Consider the following 16136-nt stretch of genomic DNA (forward strand, 5'->3'; position numbering starts at 1 on the left):
ATCGGCATCATGGCAGAAACTCAGTATAACGCCATTGAGGATTATGGTCTGATTGGAGATATGCATACATGTGCCCTCATTAGCAAGGCTGGTAGCTTGGATTATATGTGTTGGCCGGTCTTCGATTCCCCCTCGGTATTCTGTCGCCTGTTAGATGACAAGATCGGTGGATATTGGTCGGTGCAGCCTTACAAAACCGTCATCGACCCTCATAGCAAACAGCGATATTTGCCATATTCAAATTTGCTCGAAACTCGTTGGAGCAATGAAGATGGCGTTGTCATAATGCTGGACTATTTCCCTGTCTCGCCCAAGAAGAGCGCCCAGTCGAGCCGTCTGCTCTCCGGTTACTGTCCATGTAACGAACCCGGGGCTAATCGCTTCAAATCTGGGCTGCAGCATTCGGGTCTCATTAGGAAATTAGAATGCAGTCGCGGCTCCATGGAAGTGAAAGTCGAGCTGTTCCCCGCTTTCAACTATGCCAAGGACAATCACAATGCCCGTGCAAAATTGGAGAACGATATGTCCAAGCATCGGCTTCAGACTGTCCACTTTGAGAGTGACACAGAGCGACTGCAATTCGAGATCTTCGCCGACTCAAGAGAACCCGAGAAAATTGGATTTTCCGAGGCTAGGTTCACATTGGAAGAACGTCCGGGAATGAAAGGCAAGGGTCTGGTTGCCTGGATTCGTCTGTCTGAGGGACAAACGGTACACCTTGTGCTGCACAGTCCCGAGAAGGCTGTTCCAAGCTCTGCAACAATGGCTGCCTACTTTGCTAGAATGGAAGTGGAGACCTCCGATTACTGGACGGACTGGACGCGCAAATGCGCCTTTCGAGGACACTACCGGGAAACCGTTGAGCGCAGCCTGCTGATTTTGAAGCTGCTTACCTACAAGCCCACCGGAGCAATTGTCGCGGCGCCCACCTTCTCGCTTCCCGAAAACGTGGGCGGCTCACGAAATTGGGATTATCGTTACTCCTGGGTGCGCGATACGGCTTTCACGCTCTACGTCTTCCTCAAAATGGGATACAGCCGCGAGGCGGAAGCCTACGTCAACTTTATCTTTGACCGGATCTTCCCGCATGCTGCCAAAGAAATGGAGGCAGGTTCCAAGCGGCCTTTGCTCCCGTTGATGTTTACCATCCGTGGCGAGTGTGACATTCCCGAGGTGGAGCTGGATCATCTCGATGGCTACAAGGGTAGCAAGCCTGTGCGAATCGGAAACGCAGCCGTTTTCCACACACAGCTGGACATCTATGGTGAACTGCTCGACAGCATCTACCTCTATAACAAACATGGCAATCCTATAACCTATGACCAGTGGTCTTCGATCCGTCGCCTGGTGAATTATGTCGTTGGCGTGCGCAACCAGAAGGACATGTCCATCTGGGAGTCTCGTGGCCAGATCCAAAACTTCATCTATTCCAAAGTGATGTTGTGGGTGGCTATGGACCGTGGCATTCGCCTTGCAGAGAAACGAGCCAGTCTACCTTGCCCTGATCGCTTCAGGTGGATTCAAGTACGCGACGAGCTTTACGATGAGATTATGGAAAAGGGGTACAACAAGGAACGTGGTCACTTTTGTCAAAGCTATGAGAGCCCTGAAGTTCTAGATGCGTCGATTCTGATTGCTCCCCTGGTATTCTTTGTCGCACCAAATGATCCCCGCTTCATCAGCACTCTGAAGATGATCCTAAAGAGTCCCGAGAAAGAGGGGCTCTCCAGCGCCAAAATGGTTTTCCGATACGACCATGTGAGGGCAAATGGCGGTATGTTCTAGCTCGAGATCCCTATCTTCCCCCGATCTGGACGCCTGGGTGGTTACTAAACGTTCACGTCGTACAGGTGTGGGTGGAGGCGAGGGCGCCTTTATCATGGTTACTTTCTGGCTCGTCGAGGCCATGGCCCGGGTAAATTATCTCCTTGCTGTGCAACCCTGGTGACTTAACTTGAAGTGCTATTGCTAACTCGGGCACCCTGATGCGTGTCGTGAAATATCTAGGCTGCCGCTTTCGATGTCCCCATTCCGAACATCTGGAAACTCGCACTCTCGCACTTTGACAATATTTTGTCATACTCTAATCACCTGGGAATGTTCTCTGAAGAGGTCGCTATTTCAGGTGAGCAGATGGGAAATACACCTCAGGCTTTCAGTCATCTGGCTTGTATAAGCGCGGCTATCAACTTGGAGAAATTGGCTCGGTCAGGTGTTTAGACGCGAACAGTGCTGCGTTGCGTCTCAAAAATTTCAAGTTCTTTATTCTCTTACTAGCTTAGTAGATGGTATTAATTATGAATTTACTTGCCTTTGATCTTTGACCTTCCAAGGTTCTAGGAAATGGTTTCCTTTTCGATTTCGGGGTGAACCTAGTATACTAGTACTAGTAGGACTATTTTAGCTCCACTGCCCAGGTGGACTACCTAGGTAGGAGCCGCAATCGACTTCAAGTTAGCGTTCTTGTGGATAGCTTGGCAGTGTTAAAGGACCAGACATAATAGTATATACTACTTGTTATCCTACCCAGCTATATACTCTAGATATTCTTCGAATACACCCATACTCTACTTTTAGTGCTGGGCAGGTGATCGACTCATGATTACGTAACGCATGATGATCCGCGCGGGTCGCGATCCGCCGGTCACTCCACTAGCTTATTGCTTCCCCAGACCACCTTGCACACCTCCTGGGCCTCTTTGAAGCGACATACGGAAACCTGCTGAGTCTCTCGGTTTCTGTTATGTTCTTCAGAGTTGATCCGAGCTCAGAACATCCAAGTCGATCCTCACCCTTCAAGCCCTTCCCACATACCTAGCCCCATCACTGTTTCCCCTCATGGCGGGCGCTTGCTCGAATTGGGCCGATCGGCCAGCCTCCGATCGGGCATTATCCTCAGATGAAGAGGGGGAAGAGGACTTCGTCTCAAGTCACAGCACCGCCTCACTCGATCCGGATGATAGCTTTGAGAAAAATCATCTTTCCAATACTTTGAGCAAGGTCCATTTGCACCAGGCTGAGTCGAATCATAGCTCCGAGGAGTCAGCTACCACTCGAACCTCGACTCCCTTGACAGCAGCCTCGATGCCTGCTGTCGCAAGTGACCAGAAATGGAAAGCCAAATCGATGCAACTGCTAGATCTTCCCCTTGATATCCTCAAGGATGTCGTGAAAGAGGTATGTCAACAGTACACGCCTTGTTTCTAGTCCAATCTTATGTCGACGCATGTCTAACATCGCTTGGTTTCTTCCCCCTCCATAGATCACGCACACGAATGACCTCACTTCCCTCGCTCTGACATGCTCTGCCCTGCATGGTCTCACCATCCCGCATATGTACTCGCGCTTCGACATCGTCTGGCCGGAGTCGTTAAACCCTTCAAGCGAAGATTATTCAGGCGTGGACGCCCTATCTTACGGCCTCTCCACTTTGGTTATGGGTGAAGATGTCTTCAACCAACTCCCATCTCGGCTCGACAGATTGACACACACTTGTTCGAGCTGCGGCTGTTCCGACCGTGACCACCAAGAGCGAGAGACAAGCAAGGGGCCTCGCTCGCGTCGGGGAAATTATTACGCGCAGTACACGCGCACGTTTTCGATCGGCAATGGCCCGCTGAGCTGGGTGCAGGAGTATTCGGTCAACAGGGAGGTGGGGAAGATGCTGGGGACGCTGGTAGCCCTGGCCGTCGCCCGAATGGTCAACCTCGAGACATTCATCTGGGATATGCCTACCGGTGTAGTTCGTGAGATTTGGTTGGCGCTTGCTTCGCTGGCGGATAGGTTAGGCCATGATTGTCGCTTGGACAAGGTTTGGGTGCGATGGCATGATAATTCGGAAAATGTTCTTAGGATTGCGCCGGCTTCCGAGGCTGCTTCCCATATGTTCAAGAGATACAAGCACGTTGAACACCCCTCGCTATCCGTCTTGCCGGCTTTGAAGAGCGTGGCCGTGCTGGATATCGATGAACCGGCCTATGTGGAGGAATTAGCGGTCTTGATTGAGCGGTCCCGTCACCGTCTTGTTGAGTTGAGAATTGGAGTCTCTCTGAAGGCACATCTTTCTGACTGGCTCGTCTGTGCCAAAGACTCCGATGCCGCCGATGCTGTACTCAGCTGGCCGAGACACGGTGGACTGTTGAGCATTCTTTCCAAAGATAAGTCGAGGCTGCGTGAGGATCGGGTGGCCCTTTCGTCGGCCTCCGAACTGCAGGTCGCGTCGGAGCTCCCCAGTAAACTGACGGAGAAGAATGAGAAAGAATTATCTCAACATGATGAAACCACCCCTCGAGAATCCGAGAAAGGCACTACGGTAGCTAACAAAGAAATCAAAGACCCACAACTGACAGCCTCTCATGCCGCTCCCACCAAGCCACATCCGCTCATGTCGGCTCTCCACGCCAGTGGAGATCAGCTACACCTGGAATTGCTTGAGCTAGAACGAATACCTCTTTCAATTTCAACCCTCCTCCCAACTATCGATTGGACTCGTCTCACAACGCTCACTCTAATGCGATGCGATGACCATGAGCATCTATGGAGAGCTCTTCGTCGTAAATATGCACCACCAGCAACACCAGCGAAACGTCTGGCGAATGGGAGCTGGGGCCGGGGAAGCGTCAGCGCGGTTGACTATTCGCTCAACATCAAAAATTTGCGAACCGACAATGTTTCATCGTTCTTGATGCTTTTCATTAAGGATGCTCTCGCCCCGAATACCCTGGAAAGCGTTTTCCTGCACGAATCACCCGGGCACGACTCGAACGTTCAAATCGATGCCATTTACCGACATATCTTGCGAAAACATCGACTGAGCCTGCGCAAGGTTTTAATCGATGCATCGGACCGTCATGATGGCACAGACAACTTGAGCCACAAATGGCATAAGTGGGTGTTCAACCACGAGATCATTTCGTTTGTCACAAGTGGGAAGATTCCGCAATTGAGAGAGTTGGCAATGGCAATGAATTACCGAGACTGGGTGAGTGGAAATAACTTTTCCCTGCCGATTTGAATCCCTGAACTAACCAAGTCTTCAGCACTACTTCCTCCAAAGGCTCCCGAACATGCCCCAGCTCCGCGCGCTGTACCTTCCCCACATCAGTCACAGCGCCAAGGTTGACCTGAAGGAACTCGCTCTCCAAGTCCTCGATATAGTCAGCATTCGCCCAGAGCTCAATATGACATACATTGGCCTCCAATTGAAATGCTACCAGATTCAAGAAGGAGCCGGTGACGGGAAAGACTTGGACTTTGACGACCAAACCGTCAATGAAACCGTTATGACAGGAGACGACGATCTTTCCGAGGTCGACGCCATGTCAATGCCGGATGACGAACCTGATATTGCCCCTTATACAGATGGCGGGTCAGACCTTCTCTCTAGTGATCTGGACGATGATGATGACGACGACGAAGCGGATGATGACAGCGCTGAGCGCGTCCAGTTTCGGCTGCAAGAAATTCTCTTTTATGACGATAAGATATCCATCTTCAAGGCACGGCATGGTGTGCTTTGAATGGCGTTTTTTTCTTCTCTCTTTCTCATTTGCCCTTGCTTTAAACCCTTTTTTGTTCAGTGCTTTGCGCACTTCCTCCCACCTCCTGCGTTTCCCCTTTCATTCCAGGGTGTTCTGCCTCCATATTCTGGTGTCCAGATGAACTTCAGGTGTTTACTTTTCTTATATGATACCAACGTGCACATTACATCCATTCAGAACGAGATTATTATCCCCAACGTATCTTTTTCGTCAATGTAGGGTTCTTTGTCTCGGCAGTTATTTGCTAATGATACTGGAAAATCTTTAGATTGATGATCTAGAATGCCACTGGCCTAGGTTTCAATGTCCAAATCCCGTAAAACCCCTGTGAAATCTCCTGCCAACGGGTAAAAGGGTGGACTTGCTTTTACCTTTCACCACTCCACAACCCCACTGGTATCTCTCTACTTAAAGCATATTTCACAACATCTCATTTTCATAGTCGACATACCTCTATCTCACTACAAAAGGAACCCCGAACAACCACCAAAATGGGTCGCCGGGGCTGGCGTACGTTCTCACATCCAACAAGCCCCAGCCCCAAAGAAGAGATGAAAAAAATTCCCCGCTCCCTATTAACCCTCAAACCAAGCCTTTTTGAAGGAGACCTCGACCTCGACATAAGCTGTGTAATAGGAAAATACCTCGGCGTCGACATGAATGACTGGATCCACTCACTCTCCCAACCCGTCAACCAAACCGACATGCTCGCACCATCCACCGCGCACCACTGGTACAACTCCATTTACATCGCTTAACTTAATAAACTTTTAATACCGAACCGAGCAACTTGAATGATTACTGGAGTATGTATTGAATGCGACAGATCCATTTATGGATGCAATGGAAAGGCAGATTGAAGTCAGCTCGTTCAAGTTTTGATTCAGATATTAGAGCAAGGACTGGCTACCAGCTAGTGTGAGCAGAGGAGTTGGAACGAACTCGAGGCATTTGTCTTTCAACAGATATAAAGAACACATCATCAACTTGACCAAAACGTCCAACCACAAAGCATTCCTGTCAACACTAATACCGCGACCACATGAAAACGCCGCGATGGAGCTAATTGGAACCTTGAAACCATTTATAATCTCAGAGAGCAACCTAATAAAAACCCAATCCCACCCTGCTAACACACTCAACAGAACAGAAAGCGAAGACCAAAATCAAAACGATCATTCACAAATCAATCAACACGAGCTCAAGGTCGAAGATCATTCGAATCAGATGGTTGCGATCGACCTGTACTGGGCTGGCAAAGCTTCCACTTCCCCTTCGACTCGCACCGACCAGAACAGCACTCATTGTCATTGCGGCAGAATTCGAGGTGAGCGCGGCACTCCTTGTGCCGCGCAACCATACAGTATTTATAACTTGGCCCATCATGTTTCCAATGCTCGCACTTGTGTGCGTCGCGACAGTCACTGTCGGAATCACAGCCAGGGTAGCAGGTTTCTTCAATACACCGGTATCCCCAGTCACACTCGAGATTCGTTTGGCAAGCGTCCAGGTAAGGAGGGGCTGATACGCTGCTGAAGGCTCGAGTCTTGAAAATCGAAGCGTCGTCCTTTTGTTGCATGTGCTTAACTTGATTACCGTGCTCGGCTTCTTGATCCTGAATAGGAGCGGGCGTGGGAAGCGAGGCGTCAGTTGATCGCACCATTGTGACATGGGTATTCTCGCCATTGTCGGAAGAAATTGGGATTAGTGCCGTAATGGTAGTGGTCATAGTCACTTCATGGATCTTTGTTGCGTTCGTGATTGATGAGCGATTGATGCGCTCCGCCGGAGGGTGGTAGTAGATGCCGATCACTGCAATAAGGAGGATGAAGAGTAGCAGGATGAAGATGGAAAGAGATATCCCCCATTTTTTCTTCCAACGGTACTCTTCTTTGTCGCTTTCGAAATCACCCTTCCACATGCGTTTGAATTCGGCCCATTTGGTGGGGTTTTCGTAGTTGTATATATTTGGTCGGGGTCTGGCGGTGTTGTTCAAGTTGGGAGGCGTAGGAGTTGGCAAGTTGGCCCGGGGCTTTGGCTGATTTATTGAGGTTGAGGTTGAGGCCTCGGGTCCGTAGAAAGCTAGTATAGCATCTATTAGTGTCTTGATGATAACTGTAAAATATGAGCTCTGGTTGAGTAAAAGGTGCCGTGATAGTAGTACTCACCTGGTGACACCTGCGGACTCGGAGTTTCCATGATGGCCGCTTCAAGTTTGGGTGTCGTTCGGGTCACAGTTATAGGGAATTTTGCAGTAAACTGTATGTGACAAGAGTACTTTCTGATGTTATATGTCAAATGATTTTGAAACAAATGTGCAGGATGCAGATAAGAAGGGAGGTGTTGTTGCTGTTGGAGCCACTGATGAAGTATGGCGGCACATCCCATCCCATGGTTCCATCATCGCCGCATACCTTTCTGGGCAGCACTTTCCCAACTCAGAGGTCAACCAGAGGGACTGGAAAATTACTAGTACCTTTACGATCACTATAGTATGAGACACAATTATGCCATGGCAAAAAGTCATAATCCTATTCGGGAGGGAAATTGGATATCAAGAAAATCCCAGTAAGAACTACTAGTAGCATTTTCCGATGTCTTGTAGAATCTGATACTAGTATTTAATCCAAAAATGTTCAACCAGTTGAACAATAAAGATCACAACAAGAATTAACATAGAATGATCCATCCATATTTATGCCCAGGTGTCATGGTAGTACTTACCTAGGTAGGTAATGGTAAAAATGTTGATGCCAACCGAAGGACTTCCCGTATTGATAATATATCGGAGGATGCGTACTCGGAATTCCCAGCCTGGGAGATGAATTAGATGGGGGTATTGATGAAAGATTGCATCGAGAACCGACTGAGAGGGTTGGCGTGATATTTAGACGAATGCATCGTCCTGTTAAAAGATCGACATGGATATGTTCATTCGAGATCGAAGATAATAGTAATGACATAGCAACCAAAGATAGAAGCGTCGCCGAAGCCAAAGATAAAGCCAACACCGAAGAGGAAGCCAAATCCAAGGCCAAGAGCGAAGGCTAAGGCATAAGCAGCGACAGCCATAGAGGCGAAGGAAATAATGAAAATAGGAGTACAGGGGAAGGAGTGGAACTTTGGAACTTGGGGTTGGAGTTGAGAATGAACTGGAAGTGAGCAATACTGTAAAAGGAAAGACCCAGCATCAAATTGAACCTGCGACGTCCTCAGTTCAAGTTCTGACCAGCTAGTATTCAGTTACTACTAGTACCGTGGACACTGGCAGGACTGGGCAACTACTAGTTAACTCGTAGTTAAGTACTATGAGTAGTGTCAAGGAGAGATGTAGCTTGTAATCCGAAATACCAGAATATGGAATATCTTATTCTACTAGTAAAGATTTATCATAAACTCAGATTGGTGAATCCCAACTGCCAGACCAGAACGTGGTTTCAGCCACCTCCAGCACCTCCTCCAAGAACTCACCACGGCTACTTGTTCCGACCATGATCTTATAGGAGCCACTATGGCTACACCAGCTGCTGCTCTTCTCGTCCCAGAAGCTGGTTGAACGAACAAGGTCCAGTGGAATGGTCACTACCTCCTCTGAACCAGCTTGTACTCGCACCTTTTTGAACTCCTTCAGTTCTTTGACTGGTCGCCTGATGGGAGATGACAAGGGAGCGATATACACTTGTACAACTTCAGTCCCGTCCCTCTGGCCCGTGTTTTGCACCTTGCACTGCACTTGCAATGTAGCTTCGGTGTCCCTCGTCATCTGGAGGTCTGAGATGTCGAATGTGGTATATGAAAGGCCGTGGCCGAAGTGGAAGAGCGGGTCAAGTTCCAGACTGTCATAGTAGCGGTATCCCACGTACACATCTTCACCGTACAGCACGCGGCCGCCTTCTGAACGATAGTTGAAGAATGTGGGGTTATCCTTGAGTCGTCGTGGGAATGTGAGAGGAAGCTTTCCAGACTAATGGCAACTTTGTTAGCTGAGGTTATCATATGGCTCACTGGATATTTTCTTACCGGGTTGACATCACCGATAATGACATCCGAAATAGCATGGCCCGTTTCGTTTCCACCATACCAAGCATGGAGCACGGCCTTCGAATTATCAATCCAGGGCATCTCAACCGGTGTTCCACTTTGGATCACAACGACTGTATTCGGATTGGCCTCGAGAACCTTCGAGATCAACTCATCCGTGTTAGGTGGCAGCTTCATGGTGGTTCGATCTTCACCCTCTGACTCCCATTCAGAGCTCAACCCAGCAAACAGGACCACTTGGTCAACTGTAGAAGCCACTTTGACTGCTTCAGCAATGCCTTCTTGAGGCGCAAGCTGTTTGCAAGCACCAAATCGGAAACCTCCGTGTCCAAAATCAACAACGCCAGGGACTTTGAAGGTGCTCGTCTTGCCGCATCCCCATTGTGTAAGGATCTTATATTTCCTGCCAGCTTCCAATTCAATAGACACAATCTCTTCCTTAGTTCCACTTCCAAAGAAACTAGTTCCCGCCCTCTGGACGTCGGCATTGTTGATCAGAAGCTCCCCATCCACGTATAGTCGTCCAGTCCCGTGCACGGTGAGACCAAAATCATATGTACCGGAGGATTCAGGAACGAAAGTTCCCTCTGCATCCGCATACCAGGTCGGCTGTAGCTCTGGGTGGCTATAGTCCATGAAGATGACCATGGAATCAGTTTCTTGCCGGGTCTCGAGGGGCTTTCGTGACGCAACCGTGGGAGGCTCGTTGAAGATTTTCAACGAGAATCCAGTGGCGCCTTCCTCGGTGCGAAGATGCTTGCCGAGAAGCGGCAGCATCTGATGCCCATAAACGCCCTGAGCGAACTCAACGCCGCCCTGGGCGGCTTCCACGAGGCCGTCATAGGGTGTCACAGCACGATACGGGTTCAGTGCTGCGCTTCCTCCACCACAATAGGTGGCGATCCTCGAGTTGGGCCCAATCACCGCGATTTTCTTCTGCTTGTCCAAAGGAAGAATATTATCCTCGTTTTTCATCAACACAACCGCCTCCGATGCAATTCTCCGCAGTAGTTTCCTATCTTCGGGGCGATCCAACTGTGTCTCGGGTGCATGGTCCGGCACGCCTGATTTAGCTGCCTTTTGAACGAGCTTGAGGACAGCGCGGACACGGTCATTTAATGTCGCTGCTGTGATTTTGTTGGATGTGATCGCATGGTTTAGGGCTGCACCGCGCCATCTCGGCGGACCGGGCATTTCTAAATCTAGGCCTGCATCGATAGCTTCGGTGGTGCTGTATGTTCCGAACCTAATTATGGACGTCAGACCGTTAGCGACATGGCCGTACTTGTTTGTTTTTCATACGGCTACTCACCAATCACTCATCACCAAACCGTCCCAGCTCCACTCGCCACGAAGAATGTCACGAAGAAAGGTAGGATTCTCTGCGGCGTGCAACCCATTCACTTTGTTATACGCAGTCATGATCGCATCTGGTTTACCCAGGGCAATCGCAACCTGGAATGGAAGCAAATAGATCTCTCTCAAGGCGCGATCGGTCACAATTGAGTTCACCGCCATGCGCTCATGTTCTTGATCATTGCAAACAAAGTGCTTCAAGGTCGCACTGATATTCTTTTCCTGAAGACCTTTGCAGTAATGGCCTGCGAGGATACCGGACAGCATCGGATCTTCAGAGTAGGACTCGAAGCCTCTGCCACCAAGTGGGCCTCGTGCGATGTTGATGGTCGGTCCCAGAATGACATGAGCGCCCTTGGCTTTCGCCTCAGCAGCGAGAAGATGGCCGATTTCCAAGACCAGATCCCTATCAAAGGTTGCGCCGATCGCAGTTCCACAGGGAAGACATGCTGCCGGGACACTGCTAAAGAAATGAGTACCTCGTACTCCGTTCGGGCCGTCCGAGACTCGAATCGACGGGACTCCAAGTCTGGGGATTGGTACGGTGTGCCAAAAATCGTCTCCTTTTAGAGGAAAAGGGAATGTCAGTCACTCTTTTTCTTCTTGCTTTAATTTGCACATATGCATGTGATGGGGATAGGCGGACCTGTTAGAAGCGCGACTTTTTCATCCTGGGTGAGCTGCTTCAAGATTGTTTCGATGTCGGCCTCTGCGATCCGAGAAAATGACTCGTCCACTTTCGTGGGCGATGTTTCAATTGTCGACATTGTGCTAATTCCTCTCGCGACGAATCGACTTGCAGGAGAGGAAAGGAGGAATAAATTATTACATCGAGCAAGAGACCCGGTGAGCGTGGGCTGTCTAAGTACCCCCGGGAAACCAAGAATTGGTACATGTACCCATAATAATCCATCAACGCGTTCAAATGGATCAAGATTTCGCGTGCAGAGCTCTCATCGCGCAGGGGGGCCCTACTACGCAATGAGTTTAACCCATCGGGTGTGTGTACACTTTGTTGGCGGGTCACTGTCTCCACCGAGTATATCCCTACGCAAGCTGATTGAACCACAACGCCCGAGACCCAAACTTGACCAACTGCGATTTGTTGGCTTATTCTCCGTTTCTCCTTTTCTCCGTTTCTCCGCCTCCGCGTCGGCTGGTAAATTATCGAATACCGACCCCGGCGTCCCCAGTCCTCCACACAATCATCCCGCATTTACGTTCCCGACCGGCTGGAGCGATGCCATCGGGTGACCATGTGGCCGAAATTTTCTAACTTGAAACGGAGATAGTCAATTGCGAAAGTGGCTGATTGGCCAGTTCTTTCTGTTTCTCGTTTGAATTTCTTGGATTCGTTCCGAGTCAGGGCGTAGACGCTCCCCGGAAAAACGCCCCTAGAGGAACGATGATGGTACCATCGGAAAATAGCGGCACTTGAGGCATCTCATTTTTCTAGTTAAAAGGTTCTCGTCTTTCCTGATTATCCTCTCGGTTCTCTCCCTGTTTTTCGTTGATCTTCACTTCTTCTTAATCTATACAATGGGGGCAAAAGGCGCTGATGCCAGCAGCAAGCCTGCTGAGGAAGATCGTCTTGCTGCTGTTCTTCCACCTAACCTAACACCATGGTGGAAACAGGGGCATCTTATACAACTCAATTTCATCATCATATCTCTGGTGATGTACTCATCGGCTAACGGTTACGATGGATCATTGATGAATGGTCTTGAGGCCTTGACCCAATGGAAAGAATTCATGGATTATCCCGCAGGGTCATGGCTTGGCTGGATCAATGCCATCTACTGGCTCGGATGTGGTGTTGGATATCCCACCGCATCATGGATTGCCAACCGCTACGGCCGCAAACCAGGCGTCTATGTTGGCTATATCTTCCTTGCCCTGGGAGTCGCCCCGCAAACCGCTTGTCAAAACGACACAACCTTTCTGCTTGCACGTCTATTCTTGGGATTTGCCTCTGCCCTTTTCGGAAACTCCGTTCCTCTCCTCATCAACGAGATTGCGTATCCCACCCAACGAGGCGTTCTCAACTCCCTCTTCATGTCGGGTTGGTACGTTGGCGGCACAATTGCCGCTTGGGTCGTCTTCGCTTCACGAACATACACATCCTCCTGGGCATGGAGACTTCCATCTCTCTTGCAAGTCTTGGTTCCTCTCGTCGGTCTTCCAGGTTTCCTCATGGCACCAGAGAGCCCGCGTTGGTTAGTCTCCATGGACCGAGAAGAAGAGGCTCGCGCAATCCTCGTTCGCTACCATGCCGGTGGCGATGTCAACTCCCCTTTGGTCAACTATGAATTCCAAGAAATCATCTCCACCATTCGCGCGGAGAAGGAGGCCAATAGCAACGGAAGCTATGCCGAGATGCTCAAGACACCGGGTAACCGTCACCGTCTGATGATCTCGATTAGTCTGGGCATGTTCGGACAATGGGTTGGCAATGGTGTTATCTCCTACTATTTATCCCTGATTCTGACATCGGTCGGTGTCACCGAGGTTCGCGACCAAACTCTGATCTCGGCTTGTCTGCAAATGTGGGATCTATGCTTCGCCATCCTCGGCGCGTTCTTGATTGACCGACTCGGCCGTCGACCTCTATTCCTCGCCTCCGCCGCTATCATGTTCATCAGTTATGTGCTTGTAACCGCACTGTCGGGCTCTTTTGCAGTGACGAATAACACTGCAACTGGCGGTGCCGTGATCCCATTCCTCTTCATTTTCTTCGCTGGATACTGTATCGCACTGTAAGTTCAATGTCCAGTCTTCGCCCAAAAGAACGTCTCCCTCTCTTCTCTCATTTTTCTGACCACCCCTCGCTTGCTAGAACACCATTTTTGACCTCATACCCCTGCGAAATCTGGCCCTACCGTCTCCGATCACGCGGTCTCACCGTGACCTGGGTTTCGACCATCTGCGGCATGTTCTTCAACACCTTCGTCAACCCAATCGCTTTGGCTGCGATTGCGTGGCGATACTATATTGTATTTATTGTGGTGCTTGTGGTATTCGCTGTTACTGCGTTCTTCTTTTACCCGGAGACCAAGGGCTATTCGCTTGAGGAGATTGCGGTCATCTTCGATGGACCCGAGGGATTGCCCAGTGATGTTGCCGAAATGGCTACTGGGAATGGCGATATCAAGGTCGATAAATCAAACATTGCTCATCATGAGTCTGTTTGAAATTCTTCCTCATAGTTTGAGGAAAGCGAAATAAAATACAAATTTCATTGTCTACCTCGGTTGTGCCTTCCAAGGTTCACATCTATCTCCCACCTGCATTGGCAGGAATGCGATCTGTATCCACCCAGGTTGGCAGATGCATTATATTAATTCCCTCACTGCTATCCAGTCGAGATAATATGTCCGTAGATTGCCGGACGTAGTCGGCAACCTGCTTGGATATCGGATCATCTGGATGTAATGGGCAAGACAGCAGACTTGCTGCAATATCTCGGACTTTATTCGCAAGGTGCAGCCCATTCGCTTCCAGAGCCGGGGGCGGGGAGTTGAAGATGATAAGAAGAAGCCGACGAGACAACGCTTCCCGATCAGCCCACAAAGATCGTATGTCGAAAGAAGCCTGGCAGTGAGATTGTGCCGCTTCCAATAGATCCATGACGAGGCTCTGTAGCCACAGATGAGTAACGTGTATATTCACTCTCATTGACGAAAACTGCGAGTATCGCACTGCGTCTGGGTCGTCTAGTTCCCCGGTAGTCGAGGCCTCATCTGTGTGCTCCCAGGACTGGAAAATGGACGGAACATCTTCTAGAAGGTGCTTCAAGTCATGGAGACGGGTTTGGTAATATGTTATTTGAGCGTCGAAATCTTTCACTCGCAGGCACGGACAAGGTTCATGCTCAGTCGTATTTGAATCAAGACTTCGGATCGAGGCCCAAAAGATGCGAGAATGTAGAATAAATCCGGAGGCGAGAGAGGGGGCCGCATTGGGTGGAAAGACGACCTCGTGCTCAAAGATAAACTCATCGTCAACCTCCAGGGGGATGAGATCCTCCGCCTTCACTGATTGTAATACGACCGGGTCCAAGTATGTGAGTCGCTCCCCTTGAAGATTTTGTAAGCTGGCATGGCTAAGCGGTCCTATCAGCTACAATTCGATCAAAGATGTGAAGGAGGTATCCATAACTCACACATAGCAGTAGAATACTAGCCAGAAACCCTTTTTGCGGAGCTGGGTCTCAATGCAGTTTAGACCTTCATAATCGGAGATGCGATGGAGATTGAGTAGCCGCGCGATCTGCATGGCCTCGACGCTCAACATTCGTGACCAATTGTGGTCGCCAAGCTGTAAGAAAGCGGCAAAGAAGAGGTATGGTATGGAAAACTTTTGAAAATTGAGTTGGTCAAAATAGGAGGAGCTCCGTAAGGCCAAGACTTTCTTGTAGCAGGAATGAACAAATTCCTTTCGAGAAGAAAATTTCAGTGGTTGTGTATGGCTTTTATAAACCGGGAATCTGCTGGCCAAAGTCGCCACGACCAGCGCGGCGATGGCAAGCGTGACGGCGCAAAAGCCTTCATCCTCGCAGTCTTGATCAGCTAGCAGGGCATCACGAAAAGAGGGGCGATGAATGATTGGCACCAATGGATATAGATAATCCAGGTAGTCTTGCATTAAAAGCTTGAATAATTCTCGACTGTAGAGATCATCGGTCACATCTTGGAGCTTTGGGGAATGTAGCTCCTGTGGGTTCATCCTAGTAGCCATGTCGGGCGTTATTAGTCTTTATTCTCTATTTCACCCAATAAGATCATACCTTTTCTTCGGACCGCGTGTTTTTGATGGAGAAACGAATGTACATTGCAGGTTCAGCCTCTTGCAGCGCTGGCAGGGTGATGGAGTCGGGGAGGATTGTGACGGGAGAAGATGGCATTTGACCTTGCGTTTACGGCACATATCACAAGCCTGTGTAGTGAGATCTGTCCTAGGGATACCATTATGGTATAATTCGTCAGGCATAACCACTACACTTGCTCCAGACGTTGGAGCTGGAGAACATTTGGAAGGTAGAAGTCGGCCGTGGTGGGTGGATTCTCCGATGCCCGCCCATCTGGCCAATCACGGTCCAGTACTTTATGCCTCAAACGCTCAACCGGCATAGTTCCATTTGAAATAATTGTATGGCTGGATTCATTTCAACCAAACTGTATTCTAATACTCATAGGCAAG

At 49.5% G+C, this 16136-nt stretch overlaps 5 protein-coding genes across 5 annotated transcripts; 2 read left to right on the forward strand and 3 right to left on the reverse strand.

Annotated features, from left to right (window-relative positions):
• Positions 1-9: 9 nt before the first annotated feature.
• Positions 10-5519, forward strand: N7533_012688 (glycoside hydrolase family 15 protein; the record flags this gene model as incomplete). The annotated part of the gene is made up of 6 exons (XM_057109338.1): positions 10-1774; positions 1851-1915; positions 2008-2207; positions 2772-3177; positions 3263-4981; positions 5040-5519. 6 exons carry the CDS (start codon positions 10-12, stop codon positions 5517-5519), a joined length of 4635 nt encoding a protein of 1544 aa, XP_056954439.1.
• A 1222-nt stretch (positions 5520-6741) lies between these two features.
• N7533_012689 (uncharacterized protein) lies at positions 6742-7739 on the reverse strand (the record flags this gene model as incomplete). Its single annotated transcript, XM_057109339.1, has 2 exons — positions 6742-7622; positions 7709-7739. 2 exons carry the CDS (start codon positions 7737-7739, stop codon positions 6742-6744), a joined length of 912 nt encoding a protein of 303 aa, XP_056954440.1.
• Positions 7740-8937: 1198 nt separating this feature from the next.
• N7533_012690 (beta-glucosidase) lies at positions 8938-11704 on the reverse strand (the record flags this gene model as incomplete). The annotated part of the gene is made up of 4 exons (XM_057109340.1): positions 8938-9504; positions 9561-10827; positions 10894-11500; positions 11584-11704. The coding sequence occupies 4 exons, from the start codon at positions 11702-11704 to the stop codon at positions 8938-8940; spliced, it is 2562 nt and encodes an 853-aa protein (XP_056954441.1).
• A 772-nt stretch (positions 11705-12476) lies between these two features.
• On the forward strand, positions 12477-14128 carry N7533_012691 (Major facilitator superfamily domain general substrate transporter; the record flags this gene model as incomplete). Its single annotated transcript, XM_057109341.1, has 2 exons — positions 12477-13693; positions 13774-14128. 2 exons carry the CDS (start codon positions 12477-12479, stop codon positions 14126-14128), a joined length of 1572 nt encoding a protein of 523 aa, XP_056954442.1.
• An 82-nt stretch (positions 14129-14210) lies between these two features.
• N7533_012692 (fungal specific transcription factor domain-containing protein) lies at positions 14211-15840 on the reverse strand (the record flags this gene model as incomplete). Its single annotated transcript, XM_057109342.1, has 3 exons — positions 14211-15039; positions 15100-15650; positions 15724-15840. 3 exons carry the CDS (start codon positions 15838-15840, stop codon positions 14211-14213), a joined length of 1497 nt encoding a protein of 498 aa, XP_056954443.1.
• Positions 15841-16136: the final 296 nt, after the last annotated feature.

The sequence above is a fragment of the Penicillium manginii genome (genome assembly GCF_028828005.1).
Source record: "Penicillium manginii strain IBT 31320 chromosome Unknown utg000009l:1.0-3297300.0:1.0-3298630.0, whole genome shotgun sequence".
Classification (NCBI taxonomy): Eukaryota; Fungi; Ascomycota; class Eurotiomycetes; order Eurotiales; family Aspergillaceae; genus Penicillium; species Penicillium manginii.